Source organism: Pyrus communis, chromosome 12, assembly GCF_041283825.1.
Source record: "Pyrus communis isolate YQ-2024b chromosome 12, ASM4128382v1, whole genome shotgun sequence".
NCBI classification, from domain to species: Eukaryota; Viridiplantae; Streptophyta; class Magnoliopsida; order Rosales; family Rosaceae; genus Pyrus; species Pyrus communis.
Window position 1 is genome coordinate 9,471,007 of NC_142576.1, and position 21,957 is coordinate 9,492,963.

Genomic DNA, 21,957 nt, shown 5'->3' on the forward strand with positions numbered 1-21,957 from the left:
ATAGTGGTGGAAATGTGTTGTGCCTTTGCATAACGGTGTGAGTTTGAACTCCGTCAATAACTAATCTAACAAGGTTTCTGCTTTGAGCTTTTTTTTTTTTTGCCCATAATTTTGACAAAAAAACGCTTTTTTTTTTTTTTCATAGTCCCTCGAACTTGTGAGTAATAAATTAAGTATTTATTCTCATGCTTATATATTATTGTAATTTTAATTTGTGGCCAATTTATTCAAAAAAGATAAGACACCCACCACACATTTACTACCACCACCACTGCACACCACACAGCTTCTTTCCCTTCCCTCGTTTGAATTTGGCACCAATCTTAGCATTTAAAAAAATAAAAAAAATTTGACACCAAATATCCTTCTCATGACCGCCATGGGCACGGCTTCCGTCATCCATAACGGCGTCCACATCCATCTGAAGCTCAATTCCCGGCTGCCTAGGCTTTCATCGCCATATCCATCCCCAAATTGGAGTAGGCCCCACTTCTTTCACCATCACATCGTTTCCGTCCGTACAGGTCTCTCACTCACTCTTCCTTGCTTCAGTTTCATATGTGCAGTTGCCATATCTGATTTACATATTTGTATTGTTGGAATTTGGATTGCAGGCGGCCAATCTGCGCCGATTGCACGGTCTAGAGCAACTGTTTTCTACCACAGGTGACTGTTTTCTAATACTCATTGGATGTAAAATTGAGATTCATGAGCAAAAATGTAGTTGCCCATTTTAATTTTGTATATATTTTCGACATTGGTAAATTCCAAAAAAATACCCTCACAAACTATAAAAGTTTCATAAAAATACACTTCAAGAGTTCAACGGAGAAGAAAAAAAAAAAAAAAAAAAGAACCTCAGGTAACCAAGTGTAATGTTCTAATTGGTTTTTAGTTGCTAATACCCTTTTGTGCCCTTCTTCAATTGAAATTCAGGATGGTATTTTTTCAAAGTATTGGGCTTGAAATACTTTTCTCTAAAATGTAATGTTATTAGAGGATTCTTGTGAAAAAAAAAAAAAAAAAAAACCTTTTTTAAGGGTTCAATCTAAAGCAACCATATGTTACTTTAATGAGTTCATGTAACTTGAGTCTAACGACTTTAGATCCAAAAGGACTGGCTTTTGTGAGAATTTTGCGCAAATTATGTCAAATTGTGGATATTTTCTGTAGTTTATATGAACTTTCCGCTTGAATCTGCAGAAGAAATGAGGGGCAATTCTACGCCACGTGATGGCATTAGTAAAGTGGAAAGCTCTCCCGATGAATCTCCGAAGAAAATTAAGGGACGCGAAGCATATGCTGCTTCCGTAAGAACTGTAGCCTTGTGGGTGAGCACCTCTCAGCTTAATTTGAACTCTCTACTTCTACAATGCTGATAAATGTAGCTATTAATTCCTTTAGGTTTTTGCCGCGGTAGCATTTGGCATTGGTGTGGGATTTAAAGGAGTTGGCAAGGCAACGGAATTCTTTGCCGGGTATGCAGAGATTTCCACTGTGAAAGCTTTCTAACAGTGGATATGAAGTTAAACTCCTTGTTTCTTCGAAGCATTGGTTATTTTCCGGAGTCTTGATAAAATGGGCAACACATACTTTTAATTTGGTGATATTGTTCATCTGACTGGATGGTTTATATATGATTTGGTTTTTTTCCTTTATGCGTATATTTTTGTGCTGGATTCTGAATGTTAGGATGTATCAGGTATTTACTGGAACAAAGCTTGTCAGTAGACAATCTGTTCGTCTTTGTTCTAGTTTTCAAGTACTTCAAAGTGCCAGTTATGTATCAGGTATTTTGTAAACCTTTTAGCACTCAAATTTATGTTCGATAGGTTCTCAATTTTTATGTAAAAGGTTGTTTTTGAATAAAGCTGTCTGTAATTCATGGTTACGAAAGCTTTGCTCCCTGAACTACAGAATCGGGTACTTTCATATGGTATTGCCGGAGCAGTGGTCTTTCATTTGACATTAATTCTCCTTGGAACAGCTACACTTCAGGTAAACTTATAGTTCTCTGTGCATATGTGTGCTTGTGATCCTACACTTCTTGCTTTTACATGTTCATTTTGTAATTTTCGGGATGTGTTGTTTTAGAGGTTTGAAGTGGTAAATCTTTTCCTGGCCGCAATACTCCTTTACTCATCTTTCAAGGTGAATCTTCTATTCTGAAAATGGTGTGATAACTATATTTTTTTTCTTATATATTTTCTCAATGGATTGTTGACTGAATTTACTCCTTAAATTAAACCTGTGTTTCTGCACTTATTGACTTCTTGCCATCAGATGACTCAAAATATCTTTGTTATTGTTCTAGCTATTTTCCAGTGGGGAAGATGACACTGATCTATCCAACAATTTTATTGTGAAGACATGCCAGAGATTCATCCCAGTCACATGTAATGTTTTCCTGTGTATTTATTTTCTTCCTACTTCTAGTCAAAGTGTCGATTGTTGATTCTTTGTAATTCAAGCTTGGATCAAAATTGAAAATTCTAAATTTATAGGGGATGATCTGATCCTTGTCTTTTTTATCTCATTTGAATTTTGAACTCACTTTTAGTAAATAACCTTGAGCATGACCTTTGAATATAGAAAGGCTTAGTAGACCATCTTTAGGGCGGAATCTTTCAGTTTGGCGAGACTTTGCATACTTGAATTTTACACTACATCCTAATAAGAAAAAAGGGATTGTGTAGATTACTTTGTCCTGCAAATTTACATCCTTTTAACCATTTTGCCACCTGTTGATCAGCTATCTTGCAAACACGCACTTTGCACTAGCTTCTTTCTGGTATATTATCTAATCCATACCTTTTTTTCTGGTGAATTCTTGCAGCTAATTATGATGGGAATCGATTCTTTACATTTCAAGATGGTGTCCGGAAGGTAAGTTGTTGATGGGATCTTCTTAGGTTACAATATTTTATTGCACAGTTATGGAGATATAAAAATCTTAAACTGCACAGATGTAATTTACAACTTCCTCTGGATCAAGATGCAACATTTGCTGAATCCAAATTAATCAATATTTGTGTTAAATTAATGGCTACTTGATCTCTAACAGGTGTCAAACATTTTGGGCAGGCCACACCTTTACTTGTCACAGTAGCAGTTATTGAGCTCAGTGACATAGCATTTGCTGTAGGTTTCCCCACCTACCAATAATGTGAGACATTATTATATACGATACACGTTGCTTTTCCAGTTAATGTTGTAATTGAAATAATGATGTGATGCTACATTTTTCTATAGGTCGACTATATACCGGCAGTTTTCGGCATTACGGGATCCTTTTATAGTTTTCAGTTCTAATCTTTTTGCCATCGTAGGTAATTCTTGTTAGATGTAGGATTCAATTGACCATATTTCTGTGAATTACGTCCAAGTTGCTATACAGTTACAATCTTATTTCTAAATGCGTGCGCATTTCTGCAGCAGATGATAGTTAACCCTTTCCCAATGAGTGCAGGTTTAAGGTCGCTTTACACACTTATTTCTCAGGGTATGTCAGACTTGGAGTATTTACAGGTACAAATTTGACCCTCTCTACTTGAATTTCTAGCTCTTTCTGCACAATGAACTAGTGATCATCTACCCATAGATAACCATCAGCACAGGGACTCACTCGATTAAACTGTTAATTCCTAATTTAAGGTTCTTTGCTTCCTTTTAAAAGTTAAAATCCAATAAGGTTACTTATTGTTCCGATTCTCTCATTTCAGCCATCAATTGCTGTTGTTCTGGGCTTTATCGGGTGTAAGATGATCCTGGATTTTTTTTGGTGGGTATTTCAAGTACTATTGTATTTGTAAAAAATCTTCAATCCATCCTAAATTCACCTTTTCTCAACTCCTCGACAGGGTTCCATGTATCAACCGAGGTGTCTCTTGGCCTTGTAGCTACAGGTCTTAGTGCTGGGGTGCTGTTAAGTCTAATGAAGAAGTCTGACTAGTTTAAGGAAACCATTCGAGCTCAGGGCAGGTGAAAAATCTGAACTTTTTTTATTTTTATTCTCGCTTGAACTATTTTTCTTTAGTTCTTCGTTTTTATTATATTTTTGGCATCTAATCTTGCCTTTTTTCTATCAACAATAGCTGTTAACAGTTATGCAATAACAACCATTCAAATTCAGTAAAAAGAAAATTTTCAGATAACTCTTTGGGCACAAAATGTGTACTGAGAAACCATCAACAAGAGGGGAAAACGCAGTTTGAGTTGAAAGTCAATGTCGGATATAACCAGAAAATGGTGGCGATTATATAATACACATATCAGAAACCATTAGTAGAAACTTTGTGGACGAGAAAGTGATTTGCCTTTCTTATTCTTCTTCCCTATGGTTTGTGATTCATGAACTCACGCATGAGATGTGAATGCTTTTGTTCTAGTAATAGTGAGGAAAGAAATGGCGGAAATCTTGCAAGGTTGAAGGAAGAAGATTTTTCTTTCGTGGTCATGTTTCGCAAAGAGTTTGGCCATGAGTTATGTGAAGAGTTAAGTTTCTCTTAGTCCAACAACGATGGACCGGCAAAGGCGTCGCAATTTCATCGACGATGCGATGTATGTTTGGGTAAATCATGTAAGTAGCAGCTTTCTTTTGGTTGTAATGAGAAGCAGATGGATGGAATAATTCAATTTTGTAGCTTAAAGTACACAGATGTCATTTACTCGTATTATAATGTGAATCAGTAACACAATTTGGTGGCATGATGGTCATATTCAACTAGTTCAGGCGCAAACAAAACCTAAAGAATTTCTTTCCTCAACTATTTGTACTGTATCTGAAATGAACTTTGGCTATTCCCATCCCTCAACTCCTCTAGACTATACTTTTTCACTTTCAACTAGGGGCTAATTGAAGTTGCTGACTCTCCTAGCAGCGAAGGGCAGTACGTTTTTTCGTAGTAATAGCACCTCTCCTAACCAATCCTCGATCAAACTTGTGTTCCCTAGGCGCTATGAAATATGGGTCTTTCCTCCTATCGTATGTATTGGCTTGCTCTGAGTCTATGCTTCAACATGAATCACACAAGGGTAGATTGATACAATAGAAACTTCTGGTAAAATGTCCACCCATAATCCAACAGATAAAGTACATTACATAGCCCGTTCTAATCCGGAATATGGACCAAAAAAGCAAATATCGATTAAACCGATCATAGGAATTCCGGCTACAGTACCTATTACCCAAAGAGGAATCCTTCCAGTAGTATCAGCCATTTGTCCTACTTTCCTTCACATTTTATCAAGTGGTCGTCCTAGAGACATAAACAACCATAGATAATTATGAGATGATATATTTCCGAATGGGATAAGAGAATTTCTACCATCTATTTTGGCAGAAGCCGAGAGGGTCGAAGCTCCACACACAGGTTTTAGCAGCTATGAACAGAGATAAATAATTTACTTATAGAAATAGAGGAACGAATCCAAAAAGGTTGCCTACCTTATTCAACTCTTAATTCCATGAGATTCTACATGATTTGAGAGATGCTCAACTTAGGCACCCTCAACGGACACTCTAAACACGAAAATTTCTTGAAACAAGAACACGTGTACAAAATAATATTTTGTATTAATGATTTTGGGGTTACAATCTCTTTGTAATTTGGTTCTCTGATTCGATCTCCGTAAGATATTGGTTTGTTGACGTGTTGTTGATCCAATGGTTGTTGAGGCTTGATCTTGGATGAACAGTTGGAAGTTTCTTCAAGGGCCGTCGAGGCTTGATCTTGAAGAACAGGGATGAACAGATCTTCGAGGCCTTTTGGACTTGATCTTGAAGTTGATCCAAAGGGCCGTTGGAGCTTGATCTTAGGATGAACATGTGGGAACTTCTTCAAGGGCCTTCAGGGCTTGATCTTTGAATAATGGTTGTGCGGATTTCTTCAAGGGCCGTCGAGCTTGATCTTGAAGGTTGATGGATTAGCGGATCTTCAAGGGCTTTTGGGCTTGATCTTGAAGAACGGTTGGATGTGTGAATTTGTTGATGTTGTTGATCCAAATGGTCGTTAGGGCTTGATCTTGAAATGAACGGATGATGAACGATGAACACTTTCTTCGAGGGCCGTCGAGGCTTGATCTTGAAGAATGGTTGTGTGGATTTCTTCAAGGGCTTTTGGGCTTGATCTTAAAGAACGGTTGGATGTGTGGATTTTTTCAAGGGCCGTTGGGGCTTGATCTTGGGATGAATGGATGATGAACGATGAACACTTTCTTCAAGGGCCGTCGGGGCTTGATCTTGAAGAATGGTTGTGTGGATTTCTTTAAGGGCTTTTGGGCTTGATCTTGAAGAACAGTAAGATGTGTGGATTTGTTGATGTTTATCCAAAGGGCCGTTGGGGCTTTATCTTGGGATGAACAGATGATGAACCATGAACACTTTCTTCAAGGGCCGTCGGGGCTTGATCTTGAAAAATGGTTGTGCGGATTTCTTCAAGGGCTTTTGGGCTTGATCTTGAAGGTTGATGGATGAGCGGATCTTCAAGGGTTTTTGGGCTTGATTTTGAAGAACGGTTGGATGTGTGGATTTGTTGATGTTGTTGTTCCAAATGGCCGTTGAGGCTTGATCTTGGGATAAACGGATGATGAACCATGAACACTTTCTTCAAAAGCCGTTGGGGCTTAATCTTGAGTTGGTGGAAGTTCTTCAAAGGTTGTTGGGGCTTGATCTTGAAGGAGGATTTGACAAAGAAACGAAGAGAGCTTTCTTGATCATTCGGGATTTGCTTGAGAGCTTTATAGTTTCAAAGCTTCAAGATTTTGGTGTGATATCCATTCCTCCCAAAATGAATGTCTTGGCTTCCTATTTATAGAATTCCAAAACTTGATTTTTTTATTTAAATAATCAGATGAAATAAATCATTTCTGACAGGTATTGACACGTGTTCTATTTGATGACCTTTCTGATTTATTTCAATTTTTCGTTGAGTCACACGCTACGTGTAAAATTTATGTGACATGTGAGCGTTGAAATTTTAATTATTGGTCAACATTCATTTCATCAAAATTTTGATGTCTACAAATGCCCCCACTTCAAGGTGCGTTGCATACATGTGCTTGTCACGTGTAGGAGATGCGTTTTGAAGTCCCTTAATGTAGATGTCGATCCAAGGGCCATCAAGGCTCTATCTTGAAATGGACTGGAAATTTCTTCAAGGGTCACTGAAGCTTGATCTTGAATTGGATTGAAAGTTTTCTTCAAGTGTCGTTGAGGCTTGTTCTTGAATTTTGTTTGAAATTTCTTCGAGGGCCGTCGAGACTTGATCTTAAGTGAAATTGGACCACAAAGAGCTTCATGTGGTAGATCTTTGCGCTTGTTGACTTTCCACAGCTTTGATCTTGAACGGGGTTGGAGGATTTGAGCAAGTAAGAAGAGAGTTCCCTGGTGGTGGTGGTGGTGATTTGATGGCGTTACACGATAAGGCTTTGCCTTTCGGTAACGGTGCCATTGAAAGGTTGTTGAAGTTTCTCAAGCTCTTTGATTACAACAATAATGCCGAGCTTGGATTTGACTCAGACACCTTCATCTGGATCATGCGATTTTGCAGGGAAGGGTGTCACGCTATAGTGATCTGTTACAGCTCACCATGCCGCATTCTTCTCTGCTTGTTTTTTGTTTTTTTTTTTGCATGGCCGAAGTGGTGCTCAACCTTTTGCCTTTACATGGTCCTTTGGAGCATCACTTCTCAGCGACTCATCCATGCTTGGCAGCTTCGGCGTAAAAAGCCAGCATCATATCAACTGTTCTGAAGTATTTTTTGGGGAAACTCGAGACTTATTAACAATTGAAGACAAGCACTCGAGAGCAAGGCTAGGTAAGCAACCAAGCAAAGGTTCCGGGGAATCAGTTCCAGATCGGAAGTTTGATTTCAGGTTCCAACTGATTGCTTTCTTTCTCCTTGTCCTGCAGGTAAAAGTAAGGGTAAAGGAAAAGATAGGGAAAAAGCATGCCATGAGATATCTTTGCTTTCAACCCTAATGATATGAGATACTTTTACTTTTAAAGAAGTAGTTTTCCACAGGTTTAATCTTGAACTGGGCTGGGGGGTTTCTTCTACCAGAGTTGCACTAAATGTCTGAATTTACTCCTTTTATCTGGAGCTGAACTTGATTCAAGGGTGGTGGACACTTGATCTTGAATCAGACTTGTGATTTCTTCAAGGGCCATTGAGGCTTATTCTTGAATGGAATGGGACCACGAGCAGCTTCACAAGGCAAGTGATATTTGGCTCCGTCGGGGATGAATCGACATTTGTAGTTCACTATGCTTTAGCGAGTCGACTCAAGAATTTGAGGGTCAAAACAAGTCTATGAAATCTAAAGTACATTTGACTCTGATGATATGAGATACTTTTGCATTTGAAGAAGTAACTGATGAACCGGCACGTGTTTTTTTTTTTTTTTTTGCGTTTGTCTCCACATGCTTCGATGCATCATTTTCACTTACCTTATCTGTTCTCTAGGCAGATTTCGTATCTTCGTAGGAAGTACATCAACAGTTGAAGATGAGTACTCGAGAGCAAGGCTAAGTAAGCAATCAGGGAAGGTCCAGGCAGTCAATTCTAGATTGGAAGGTTGATTCCATGTGCCGGCTGATTACTCTCTTTCTCCTTGTCTTGCAGGGAAAAACAAGGACAAAGAAAAGGACTGGGTGAAAGCATGATATGAGATACTCTTGCTTTCGACCCTGGTGATATGAGATACTTTTGCTCTGGTATGACTTGTTTGCGGAGGTATTCCCGGGGAAGAAGAAAACCTGAGTATTTTGAGAGGCTTTGTTGGGAGTGCACTCTCGGAGGTGAGGAAGGGTTAGGCATTTGGTGCCGGTCGACCTTACTATGGAAAACGAAGGTCGACATATATAGGAATTTCCCAACAGCCAGTAGTGGCACTATTCTTTTACTCTTGTCGGCAACCGTTGGGTAATTGAAACAGTAAGATTCACGCGTTTTCAACTTTGTCAGAAATCTTTGACAAAGTTGCTCGTGATTTCTGCAAAGTTGAGGTTGCGTATGAAAGGTGATGACAAATCCGAAAAGTTTTGAAATTCGAAGAGCGGTGCCTCTTCGATATCCGAATAAGTGGCCTTGTTGCCTCTTCGATTTCTGAACAAGCGGCCCGGCTTTTGGAGAGGTGTCTCTTTGATTTTTGAATGACCATGTTGCCTTCTCGATTTCTGAACAGGCCATGTTGCCTCTTCTTTTTATAGACATTAATCGTGTTCCAAAAACACACTTAAAGAGTTGCTGCTTGTAGGAATTTCCCTCCTCTTGTATTTCTAAGAAATTGATTTACACGACCTCTTCTTCCCTTATCATTCCTGCAAATGGTTTGCCCATCTGACCGTCGTCTTGATTTGAATGTTGAGGAAGACGCTGACATGTCTTCTCAAGACAACATATGACACATATCCTTCTTATCCCCTAACGGTTCTCTTACAGTTGGGGACTCTGTGATGAAGAACGACATAACCGCCACAGCTAGAAATCTTCTCACCCCAAAAGATAACATGATCATTTCCAAGCGGTACGATGAGATGACTGTTCAAGACTTTTTGGCTTTCAGTGTTCAGTGTGCGAGCTCTGTATCGAACACAGACCAACGCCGTATTGCTCGAACTCGCCAGGTTGAATCCTTGATGGCTGAGGTGGCAAGCCTTAAGCAAGAGATTAGAAGGCTCTGGCACGAGAATAGAGAATTGCACATGCTTGCTAATAGTTACTCAACAAGCATGAAGAGAAAGCTTAACCAGCTTCAGGAATCCGAAAGTCGGATTCAAAGTGACCATCAGATGTTTGTGGGTTTACTCCAGAGGCACCTATTGCCTTCGTCCTCTGGAGTTTTACCAAGTGTTGAGGCTCCCAACAATCAACCTCCGGCCCTTTTCTTTCCTTTATTTTATTTTTTTTTATTATTATTATTATTATTATTATTATTATTATTATTATTATTATTATTATTATTATTATTATGATTAGTATTATTATTATTATTATTATTTTGTGTATGCATATATCTGTAATTTCTCAGAGATATTAATAAATAAGCTTTATTTCACTCAGTGTACATTTTTTTCTTTATTTATTTATTTTATTTTATTTTATTTTATTTTATTTTATTTTTGGTTATGTAAAATCTAGATTTGTTGTGAAAATGGATGGTGAATGGATGGTAAATGAATGCTCACTATGTAGTGGATGTTGTAGGTGAAGTAAGTGGATGATGTAGGTGAAATGAGTGGAGATTGTAGGTGAAGTAAGTGGATGATGTAGGTGATATGGGTGGATGATGTAGGTGAAGTAAGTGAATGTTGTAGGTGAAATGAGTGGAGGTTGGAGGTTATAGGTGAAGTGAGTGGATGATGTAGGTGAAATGAGTGGAGATTGTAGGTGAAGTAAGTGGATGTTGTAGGTGAAATGAGTGAAGATTGTAGGTAAAGTAAGTTGATGTTGTAGGTAAAATAAGTGGAGGTTGTAGGTAAAGTAAATGGATGATGTAGGTGAAATGAGTGGATATTGTAGGTGAAATGAGTGAATGTTGTAGGTGAAATGAGTGGAGGTTGTAGGTGAAGTAAATGGATGATGTAGGTGAAATGAGTGGAGATTGTAGGTGAAGTAAGTGGATGTTGTAGGTGAAATGAGTGGATGTTGTAGGTGAAGTAAGTGGATGATGTAGGTGAAATGAGTGGATGTTGTAGGTGAAATGAATGGAGGTTGTAGGTGAAGTAAGTGGTGGTTTTTGATTTGTCATTTTGCATCTTCATTTTCCTATATAAGAAAGACCAAATGTATGAGGAAGTGTACATCTTCTACATTTATCTTTCTCTTGCCATGCATATTGTTCTTGCTGCCGCCGCCGTGAGTCATAGTGCTTGTTACAGTGCATCACTTTTACAGTGTGGGGTTGTGCAAAAGACTGCAGATAATTTATGTTATGTAGTGCCTTTTGGTCATAACTTTCCTCGGTGGTGACGTTGCTGTACCTCTTGCCGCTGCTTAGAGCTTGTTGCACTACGTCACTTTTACCGTGTGGGGTTGTGCAAAAGACTGCAAAGAGTTTATGTTGTGTAGTGCCTTTTGGTCACAATTTTCCTCGGTGGTGACGTTACCGTGCCTCTTGCCGCTGCTTGGAACTTGTTGCAATGCGTCACTTTTACCGTGTGGGGTTGTACAAAAGACTGTGTGGGGTTGTGCAAAAGACTGCAGCGAGTTTATGCTGTGTAGTGCCTTTTGGTCACAACTTTCCTCGGTTATGATGTTGTCGTGCCTCTTGCCGTTGCTTGGAGCTTGTTGCAGTGCGTCACTTTTACCGTGTGGGGTTATGCAAAAGACTGCAACGAGTTTATGCTGTGTATTGCCTTTTGGTCATAACTTTCCTCGGTGGTGACGTTGCTGTGCCTCTTGCCGCTGTTTGGAGCTTGTTGCAGTGTGTTACTTTTACAGTGTGTGGTTGTGCAAAAAACTGCAGCGAGTTTATGCTGTGTAGTGCCTTTTGGTCACAACTTTCCTTAGTGGTGACGTTGTCGTGTGGGGCTGTGCAAAAAGACTGCAGCGAGGTTTTGTAAAAGCTGTTGCTGTCATCTATACTGTGGAGCACGATGTGGTCCGTGAGGAAGTGGGATAGGAGATGAAAGCATCACGACTTCAAGGTGTTCTCTCAGAGCAGGAAGCTACACTTTCTCAGCATCAAGAGGAGATTTTACGCCTAGAGCAAGGGAAATGTGCGGCTATAGAAGTGCCTACCTTGTCTCACACCGATATGGAGGCTTTGAAGACTTTGGAAGGCTTGCTTGAAGATTGTCGCCGTATTTTTAGAGACACAACTTTCAAATGGTGTTTTCCATTTTTTGTACAAGCCTTTTTTTTTTTTTTTTTGGTTAATAAGGCTTTGTAACGAAATTCTTCTTTTAAAGAAATAAAGTATTCACATTTTGAATTTGCTCTTTATTCTTGGAAGTGTTTGTGTTTTTTGTTAATGATGCGACTGTAATTGAAGTTTTGAAGTTTCAAGTTGCCTACGTACCCTCGGTTGAGGAGGGATCAAGTCATAACGTAGTTCAAATGAGCGATGAACTGCTTTTCATGGTTTTAATGGTGATGATTTTGATGATGATTTTGCCGTACACAGTTTATGCTCTTGCGGGCCACGAGTGTTGTCGCCTTTTACGCTCGTGCGGACAAGGAGCTTTTGGTGTCGTTTGCAGTTTCAGCTCGTGCAGGCAATGAGCATTTGTTGTCGCATTTTAGGCTCGTGCGAACGAGGAGCTTTGTGAATTTGTCAAATGATCTTGGAGAGGCATTCCTTGCAATCTTCATAGCAAAAAGTCTTGACCGAGTGATTGAAGAAGTCTTTGGGGAAGAAATTGCGCATTGTGATGGCAACGGACGATCTACATGTCACAATTTCATCATCCTCAACACTTTCATGTAGCTTTGGAGGTTGACGAGAGCTGTTTTGCCCCTTTTCCGATTGGTGAACTTGTGAAGGAGACGTATGCTTTTTGTGCATTTTCTTTGGAGTGACATGAGTCCATCCTTCAACTTCACTTGACTTGACTGACATGGTTTTGGAGCATGCCCCCAACGGTTGAGGTGAAGATTTTGAGTCGAAAGAGCCAGAAATGATGATGGTATAGTTTGACTTTACCACATCGTCAAGATCTAGCTCGATGATTCCTTTTTGAGCCAGCTTCATGATGAGATCTTTCAGCACGAAGCATTTTTTCGTCGGATGACTGATGAAGCGGTGGAATTTACAATACCTTGGATTGTCAGTACGATTCATCTCTTCTGGCCGTCTGCACTCAGGTAGGTCGATCACCTACTTGTCAAGCAAGTCTTTCAACATGGCAACCACATCAAAATTGGGGAATGGATAAGTTTTCTCCTCAAGCTCCTTCAAAGTGCGTCAACGCATCTCTTGATCACGAAAAGCTTCTGTTTGAATTGCCTTGCCTCGTGTAGAGATTTTGACTGGAGTTTTGTTGACCGTCATTGCTTCCTTGATGGGTTTCCACGTAGCCTTATTCACTTTTGGCCCCAAAACTTTGTCATTCTTGTAGTCGGCGATCGGTTCTTTCTTCCCATGATGGGCGATGCTTAACTTCATATCATGGGTGCGGGTGGCTAACTCCTCAAAGGTTCGTGGTTTGATGCCTTGAAGGATGTAGTGTAGTCCCCACTGCATGCCTTGAACGCACATCTCAATGGAGAAGGTTTCAGAAAGCTGATCTTTGCAATCCAGACTTAATGAACGCCATCTATCGATGTAGTCGACGACAGGTTTATCATTCCATTGTTTCGTACTGGTCAGCTCCAGCATGCTCACAGTGCGGCGAGTGTTGTAGAAATGATTGAGGAATTCCTTTTCTAGCTGGTCCCAACTGTTGATAGACTCAGGCTCGAGGTTGGTGTACCAGTCAAAGGCGTTACCTTTTAGCAAGCGCACGAACTGCTTGACGAGGTAGTCTCATTTCGTCCCAGCATTGTTGGAAGTTTCAATGAAATGGGCGACATGTTGCTTTGGGTTTCCCTTTCCGTCAAACGACATAAACTTTGGTGGTTGATATCCTGACGGCATATGCAAGCTATCAATACTCTTGGTGTATGGCTTTGAGTATAACAGTGCATCTTGCAAAATGCTTCCCACCTGTGCTCTCTGATGGTGTTGGCAATCATGTCCTGAAGCTGCTGGATGGAAAGAGATCTTATGAGCGTCATTGCTTGGTCTGGCTCTGGCTTCTCTACGTCTTTCTCCACCAGAGGCTCATCTTTTTCGTCGGTTTCTCTCTTTAGTGGATCAACTTTCGGGTCGCGGTCAACTTTTTTGTCATGCTGCGCCTCCAATCGATTAATGAGTACGGTGATTTGCAAGTCTTTCTCCTCCGTGATCCTTGTGAGCCTTGCAATTGCTTCACTCATTTAAGCTAGTTGTTCTTTAATAGAGGTAACGTCGATGGCCATGACTTGTGCAACCAATAAGCATGACTTTCCTTCAGACATCCAGGGTGCTGACGAAGAACCCTATTGGCCATTTTGAGATGTCATCTTGTGCGCCTCAACAGCATGCTTCGATGCCCCCAGCAAGGTCAGGTTGATGACAGACTTGCGCCTTTGATGCTCCCCTTGCTCACTTAGTGGTACCAATTTTGAAGTGGCATGTTGAGGAGTGGTTGTGGCGCCAATGGATGCTCTATTCGTGGCGGAAGTGCTCAGGCTTCTTTCCTTGGTGAATGCAAGAACGGCTTGTCCCTTGCTTGATGCCATTGATTTTGGAGGTGTTCTTTGGTTTTCTTGAACAGAGAAAGAGATTAGAGGTAGAAATTGTCCCACTGGGCGTGCCAAATTTGTAAACACGAAAATTTCTTGAAACAAGAACACGTGTACAAAATAATATTTTGTATTAATGATTTTGGGGTTACAATTTCTTTGTAATTTGGTCATCTGATTCGATCTCCATATGATGTTGGTTTGTTGACGTGTTGTTGATCCAAGGGCTGTCGAGGCTTGATCTTGGATGAACAGTTGGAAGTTTCTTCAAAGGCCGTGAAGAACAGGGATGAACAAATCTTCGAGGGCTTTTGGACTTGATCTTGAAGTTGATCCAGAGGGTCGTTGGGGCTTGATTTTAGGATGAACATGTGGGAGCTTCTTCAAGGGCCTTTAAGGCTTGATCTTTGAATAAAGGTTGTGCGCATTTCTTCAAAGGCTGTTGGGCTTGATCTTGAAGGTTGATGGATGAGCGGATCTTCAAAGACTTTTGGGCTTGATCTTGAAGAACGGTTGGATGTGTGGATTTGTTGATGTTGTTGATCCAAAGGGTCGTTGGGGCTTGATCTTGGGATGAACGGATAATGAACGATGAACACTTTCTTCAAGGGCCGTCGGGGCTTGATCTTGAAGAATGGTTGTGTGGATTTTTTCAAGGGCTTTTGGGCTTGATCTTGAAGGTTGATGGATGAGCGGATCTTCAAGGGCTTTTGGGCTTAATCTTGAAGAACCGTTGGATGTATGGATTTGTTGATGTTAATGATTCAAATGGTCGTTGGAGCTTGATCTTGGGATGAACGAATGATGAACGATGAACACTTTCTTCAAGGGCCGCAGGGCTTGATCTTAAAGAATGGTTGTGCAGATTTCTTCAAGGGCTTTTGGGCTTGATCTTGAAGAACGGTTGGATGTGTGGATTTGTTGATATTGTTAATCCAAAAAACCGTTGGGGCTTGATCTTGGGATGAACTGATAATGAACGATGAATACTTTCTTCAGGAGCCATCGGGGCTTGATCTTGAGTTGGTGGAAGTTCTTCAAGGGTCGTCGATGCTTGATCTTGAAGGAGGATCTGACGAATAAACGAATAGAGCTTTCTTAATTCTTCGGGATTTGCGTGAGAGCTTTAGAGTTTCAAAGCTTCAAGATTTTGGTGTGATATCCATTCCTCCCAAAATGAATGTCTTGGCTTCCTATTTATAGAATTCCAAAACTTGATTTTTTGATTTAAATAATCAGATAAAATAAATCATTTCTGCCAGGTATTGACACGTGTCCTATTTGATGACTTTTCCGATTTATTTTGATTTTTTCGTTGAGTCTTACGCTACGTGTAAAATTTATGTGACATGTGAGCGTTGAAATTTTAATTATTCATCAACATTCATTTCATCGAAATTTCGATGTCTACAGACACTTTTCACAAAAACACGAAACTCTATTATATTTTTTATTTTTTGATTTCATGCAACACAAGTTCATGTGTTTTTTTTTTAATTTTTTAACAAACGATATTGTCGACTTAGCCTCATACTATAATAGCAATAATGAGATTCAAATTTACTTTTAGCGAAAATCGAGCCTAAGACCTCTCACTTACAAGTTCATGTGTTTTTTTTTTATTAATTTTTTAACAAACGATATTATCAACATAGCCTCACACTATAATAGCAATAATGAAATTCAAATTTACTTTTAACGAAAATCGAACCTAAGACCTCATTTACAAATGAAGAAGAATATCACTAGATTATAATACTAAATAACGAAATTCCCCATTAATACGAATAAAAGGAAACACTACTCCACCTAACCCAAGATTCTAGACTCCTTCCGACTTCTTTTTGCCATACCGACTGACTAGTGGCTACCAAAATGATTAGTTCACAATATTAAAAACCAATAGGAACCTCTCCGAATTCTTTTGGTGTAGATCGTGGAGATCTGTAAATCATTTATGTTCATCGTATATCGTGCAATCAGTTTTTATCAGGTACTTTTGTATTTAATTTTAAATAAAAGCATATAAAATGATTTCTAACTGCACGATATATAATGAACAGATATGATTCACTGATTTTCGAGAACCTGACAAAGAGAATCCTACGAGGATTTGGATTCTATTAAAAACTCGGATAAAGTCGCCATGCTCAACCCTCCTCTCTAACCCTCCGACCAACACCAAAACCCAGATCATACGAAGATACTCAAATCCAACGGATGACAAATCAAGTCCACGATACCCTATCATGCACCGCCAAAGCTCGCGCACACGAATAGTGAACAGTAACTCAATTTCGTCACTGCTGGCGACTCCACCACCGACTCACACTCCCCTATAAATGGACCACCCGGTTTGTACACAGACAGCATTCTGCGCCCAATTCTGATTGCCAAAAAAAAAAAAAAAAAAAAAAAAGCTTATTTCTGCAGAGCTCCAAAAATGGCTTACAAGTACGATTTCTCATCTTTCTGGCTAATGAAAGATATTTCTGGCTTACACAGACACCTAATGAATTTCTGATTTTTATCTTCTGGGTGTTGCAGGCATGAGGAACTTCCTCCACCGTTGGATTCCACTTCCTCCCCACCTCCTCTCTTTGACGGCACTACAAGGTTTACCTCTTTCCTCTACATTTTTGTTCTGATATGATATATCGATCAGCCGTACTGTGAAATACTATCATTTCAGCAATTCAAATTTTGTAATTTGATCATTTCAGCCAATTTTCCGAAGATAATGTACTTTTTGTGACTGTTTTCGCCGTCTGTCTCGTCGGAATTTCAGTTTTGGTCACTGATTACCAAGTTTTGATGTGTATTGGTTGCTTGTGTTTTGAAGGTTGTACGTAAATTACGCATGTCCATTTGCACAGCGGGTTTGGATCACTAGGAACTATAAGGTTTGTTTGGCTACTCTCTTTTTTCAGCCGTATTTTCTGGTTTTGGAGCTTCTGGCAAATTGATAATTCAATTTGTTTCTTTGAGAAATGATGAAAATACAAACCCCGATTGCTGAAATTAATTTTTGAAGATTTTGTCGTTGATATGTCGTCGTTATTTGATTTTAATCATTACATCAATTGGGGGATTTGTTAAATCCTCACTCCCGCCATGTTTGTTTTCTTGATTTGGTAAATTGCAAATTAATAGAATCCATATCGATTATTTTGTCTTATTGTTTGTTTTTGTTGAAATTTTTGAGTTGCAGGGTTTGCAAGACAAGATTAAGCTAGTCCCTATAAATCTTCAAAACAGGCCTGATTGGTACAAGGAAAAGGTCTACCCTGGAAACAAGGTAAAATTTTGAACAAAAATTAGGGTTCTTTCTTCTTTGCTGTCATTGATTATCTATGGGAAATTTGGTGAAGCCGGATAAATCTGTTGATCGGTTCTTTTTATAGGTGCCAGCTCTGGAGCACAATGGAAACGTCATTGGAGAAAGTCTTGATCTGATCAAATACGTCGATAGCAACTTCGAAGGGCCTTCACTTTTCCCCAAGGTAGGATATCCAGAATTGGATTGTGCCTCAAGTAACGTGTCTTTGTCTATCAGAAATTTGACCAGAGTGATTCTATTTGTAGGACGATCCTGAGAGAAAAAAGTTCGGTGAAGAATTGTTAACTTACGTCGATACCTTCACAGGGTCCTTGTTTCGCTCATTCAAAGGAGACGCGGTAAAAGCAGCTGGTAAGACTTGTGAGGTTCTCCCATCAGGTGACCGATTTTGTTGATGAATTTACACTGACTGAATTTGGTTATCTGCACCAGATGAGCAGTTTGATTACTTGGAAAATGCTCTTAAGAAATTTGATGACGGGCCATATTTTCTGGGTCATTTCAGTTTGGTAAGTTGAATGTTCAACTATGTATGTATATCTAATAAAATGAGCTAGCAAAATGTCCTTTTGTAAGCAATACAGCAACACAGAATGGTTAAGTAATGGATAGAAACATGTGTTCTGCAGGTGGACATAGCCTATATCCCGTTTATTGAGCGATTCCAAGTCTTCTTATCAGACGTATTCAAGTATGACATCACAGCAGGGAGGCCCAAACTAGCAGCATGGTTCGAGGTACATTAACAGACCATAGAATTGCACATAGAAAGTTATGAGCTGTACTCCATGTATGGTTAATTGTCTCTCGTCTGTTGAAAAAACGAACTTAAACATTTCATGAGACTAAGCTAGCTAGATGGTCAGGTAGTTTCCAAACAAGAACTCTATGCTAAAAACAGACCGAGCTGGCTGATCACGTAGTTTCCGAGCAAGCACTCTTAAGCTAAAAGCACTCTGTAAACCATTATCTTAAATTCAGATTTGAATAAGTGACGAGTTCCTGTATAACATAGGATTTTTGGTAACAGATGGTGATTGCTCTGGTTATTATATATCCTTGTGCAGGAAATCAATAAGATTGAGGCATACAAGGTAACCAAAACTGATCCAAAGGAGCTTGTTGCATTCTACAAGAAACGCTTCCTGGTACATTCTCTTTTGCTGACCTGAATACGAAATTCATGCTCAGTCGTTCTTTTTCATTCGTTATGCTGGTTTGCTAACTTCCGCGAAATACTTTTTGTTACAGGAGCAGCAGTAAACTTGTGAGCTATTCTGCTTTGGACGTGGTATAAATAAGTGGCTCAGGCCACGCACAGATTGTTCGCCGCTCGCCGGCCTAATTATATATGCAGATTATGTTGTCTGTTATAGACATGGACTTGTCTGGATATGGATGTGTGTAAGTATCATTGTTACATCAATAAAATTCAGATCATTGGTAATGCGGATTCTCTCGTAATCTATCAACTATTTCTTCAGAAGAGGCATTTCTTTTGCAAATGAAAGAACAATTACCAAAGAATAAAGTCTAAGCCACGTTGGCCAAATTGTTTTCCTACAGCCTTCAAGCAAAGGGATTCTCATTTTCTTTTTCAGGAAATAAGGGTTAGTTGTGGGGTCACTCCACATCTAACTTCAATGAACCATCTATTTCTTTTTTTTTCCAAAAAAAAGGAGGATTAGTGGTGGGGTCATTGCACATCTAACTTCACCACATCTAACTTCAATGTTTCGAATCATTGTAAGTATCGATTCATAAGTCATTTTTACAAAAATTCAATTTAATATAAAATTATTTGTCTATTTAATTATTACGATGAAATTTTCCTGTTTTCTATAGAGCAAAGTGTTCGTTAATTTCTTTGAACTCAATTAGATGTCTTAAATATTTATAATTTGGCTAATATCTTGGAAGGATGATATATTTGGTGCAATTTAAAAAGTAACCAGATTATTGAAATTCGATATAATGTGGCGCTACAATTATTCTAATTTAAAAAAAAATTGGAAATCTCTTCTCTTAAAATATTATTGTTTTCCTATATGTATTTTTTGAGTTGGAACTAGGAAGTTCTCTATATTTTTATACTACCGTCCAAATAAAACAAGGCAAAATGTTTCTAATATCATGTCGTAACGAAAAATATATATGAGATGGAGGAGTTCAACAGGTTACATGTTATACCAAAATATATAGTTATGTGAAGGAAAAGAATCAATGGCCACATGTCCTGAGTTCGGAGTTAGTGTATGTGATTGAGCAATTTTTTTAGGAATCGGATCCTCTCCGAATCCATATATACTATAAAAGAATCAATGGCCACGTGTCCTGAGTTCGGAGTTAGTGTATGTGATTGAGCAATTTTTTTAGGAATCGGATCCTCTCAGAATCCATATATACTAAGTATGCTGAGCAGGTGATCAGGCCATTGAAATTTAATCAAACGGTTACAACTATTATAACTTTTAAAGAGCCCCCCGTTTGTAGCCGTTGGATCAAAATTTTAACGGCCCCAATCATCTGCTCAGCAAACTCAGTTTTATTGGATCCAGTTTCATTTTTTTGTGTCCTAAGTTCGGAGGTTAGTGTGATAAAAAAAAAAAAAAAAATCACCATTGTGTAATATTCTAAACAAATTTTTTTAATGTATTATAAAAGTTGGAAAACTCGACGCCATCATATTAACATGTGAAGCAGTAGAACACTTGCAAGTGTTTTGAGTACACAAAAATTCTTCAAGTAATTTACTAGTGTGGACTAAATGCTTTTCTTATTGTTTAGGGGAACTAACTTTTTATCTTTTACGAAAATTACTAACTCGGAATTTACTAGCGTGGGTTAACTAGTTTTCCTTATTATTTAGAAAAACTAACTAGTAAATTCGAGTTAGTGATTTACTAGTTAGTTTCCCTAAATAATCTATACTAATTAATAAAACACTCATTATCAACTAAAATTCTATGAAATTGTCAGTTTAATCCTCTAGTTAAAATAGAACATGAATAAGAAATATGGGGTAAAAATGTAATGTCACACAACCATTTTTTTTTTTCAAAGCCTCAAATCCTAACATATCTCTAATTATAAAAAAATAAAAAATAAAAACCTTCCCACTCCCACATTCTCTATCACTCTCTTCCTCTCTCCTTCTATTTCAAAAACAAAAATAAAAAAATTTCTCACACATTTGTGTGTGCCCATATGCTAGTAAGGAATGAAAATAAACTTATTATTGTTTTCCGTTGCTATGTGTCATCTACAAGTATCATATATGTTAAACCTATTTCAATTACTAAAATCGATTTAGTAATTTCTCATAAAAGATAAAACTGTTTAACCCACAAATGAATGTTATAAGTTCTATTTCATCTACAAGTGTCTTATGGCTTGTATCTTGCCACCGTAGCAAGGAGAAATTAAACATGTACAGAAGAACAACCCACCATATATTTTCTCGAGGAACAACACCCGCGCAAGCTCAAAACTTACTTCTTTCTCTTTTTTGAGTCGAGCAATGGTGCTAGTAAGTTTGACATTAGATTAGCCACTGATAAGGTCATGCAAGAGCACATTTTTCTACCATTGTGGTAAATGGTCATTTGTACAAGCTCAAAACTTTAGAAGTAATCACTTTGGTGAGTGAAACACACAGAGAATAGTCATTCTCCCCAGCACAACGTTCCCACAAACTTCAATAGTTTTTTATCGTTGAATCTGGTGGAAAACACATTTGGGGATTGCTTTGGTTTGTACTACGTACGGTTTATTTATGTATTTGAGGCTTTTGTTTGGGCATTTGGATGAGGCCAAATTTGACTACCTGGAATTCGAAACAAATTGCATCACTAATTCACTGAAAAAGAATGGAGCAGAAACTGAAGCTGCATGCATATAAGACACAAAGACAACAAATACACTCCGAGAGATTTTTGCGGAGAGGTTTACTAAATGTTGTGATCTACCAACCCTAACCCTTAACGTGTGGAAGAGGAGATAGCAACACCATTAGTGCGATCTATTTTGTTGAGACTTGGTTTTAAAATCTGGTTATGAGATGAACAATCGAAGAAAAAAGAATGAAAAGGATAACAAGGGAAAAAATTTCAAAAGGATTCTCACTCTCTACAAAAAACTAGCAGAGCATATTCATTTCATCTCTCTCACTTACATAACCGTTAGAATCCAAGGTGGATTCTCTCATTACAAAAACAATCACAGCCCTTCATCTAGCTAGTTGCTAGGATGATTACACTTGGCATTATTTGCCTTACTACAATAGAGCTGCACACTCGGTATTTTAACTCAAGAGAATACACACATTGATACACAACTTATTTCCTA

General features: G+C 38.6%; 2 protein-coding genes and 1 pseudogene across 21 annotated transcripts; 2 read left to right on the top strand and 1 right to left on the bottom strand.

Moving 5' to 3' along the window:
• Positions 1 to 1,000: 1,000 nt before the first annotated feature.
• LOC137745961 (thylakoid membrane protein TERC, chloroplastic-like) lies at positions 1,001 to 4,707 on the top strand. Of its 20 annotated transcripts, none has more exons than XM_088682113.1 (13): positions 1,002 to 1,331; positions 1,405 to 1,478; positions 1,703 to 1,790; positions 1,918 to 1,998; positions 2,095 to 2,151; positions 2,315 to 2,396; positions 2,837 to 2,886; positions 3,085 to 3,141; positions 3,253 to 3,329; positions 3,470 to 3,528; positions 3,723 to 3,781; positions 3,861 to 3,981; positions 4,395 to 4,707. In XM_088682113.1, the coding sequence occupies exons 1-9, from the start codon at positions 1,179 to 1,181 to the stop codon at positions 3,310 to 3,312; spliced, it is 702 nt and encodes a 233-aa protein (XP_088538239.1). In that variant the 5' UTR covers positions 1,002 to 1,178; the 3' UTR covers positions 3,313 to 3,329; positions 3,470 to 3,528; positions 3,723 to 3,781; positions 3,861 to 3,981; positions 4,395 to 4,707. The 20 variants fall into 20 exon arrangements, with proteins under 20 accessions (XP_088538234.1, XP_088538240.1, XP_088538239.1 ...); XM_088682115.1 differs by having other exon boundaries at positions 3,900 to 3,981; positions 4,389 to 4,707; XM_088682117.1 differs by having other exon boundaries at positions 3,900 to 3,981.
• A 7,572-nt stretch (positions 4,708 to 12,279) lies between these two features.
• On the bottom strand, positions 12,280 to 13,964 carry LOC148692306 (uncharacterized; annotated as a pseudogene).
• A 2,619-nt stretch (positions 13,965 to 16,583) lies between these two features.
• Positions 16,584 to 19,057, top strand: LOC137744802 (glutathione S-transferase L3). The gene is made up of 10 exons (XM_068484601.2): positions 16,584 to 16,724; positions 16,818 to 16,886; positions 17,113 to 17,173; positions 17,482 to 17,568; positions 17,675 to 17,773; positions 17,856 to 17,961; positions 18,043 to 18,119; positions 18,240 to 18,347; positions 18,678 to 18,758; positions 18,862 to 19,057. Exons 1-10 carry the CDS (start codon positions 16,714 to 16,716, stop codon positions 18,871 to 18,873), a joined length of 711 nt encoding a protein of 236 aa, XP_068340702.2. The 5' UTR covers positions 16,584 to 16,713; the 3' UTR covers positions 18,874 to 19,057.
• The last annotated feature ends 2,900 nt before the right edge of the window (positions 19,058 to 21,957 follow it).

Excerpts from the sequence above, each read along its gene's own strand:
- LOC137744802 (XM_068484601.2), top strand. Across the intron at positions 17,174-17,481 it reads GGATCACTAGGAACTATAAG|GGTTTGCAAGACAAGATTAA; the intron begins GTTTGTTTGGCT and ends TTTGAGTTGCAG. Across the intron at positions 17,774-17,855 it reads GGCCTTCACTTTTCCCCAAG|GACGATCCTGAGAGAAAAAA; the intron begins GTAGGATATCCA and ends TTCTATTTGTAG.
- LOC137745961 (XM_088682108.1), top strand. The coding sequence starts at position 1,179 with ATGAACTTTCCGCTTGAATCTGCAGAAGAAATGAGGGGCAATTCTACG. Across the intron at positions 2,152-2,314 it reads TCCTTTACTCATCTTTCAAG|CTATTTTCCAGTGGGGAAGA; the intron begins GTGAATCTTCTA and ends TTATTGTTCTAG. Across the intron at positions 2,887-3,084 it reads TTCAAGATGGTGTCCGGAAG|GCCACACCTTTACTTGTCAC; the intron begins GTAAGTTGTTGA and ends CATTTTGGGCAG.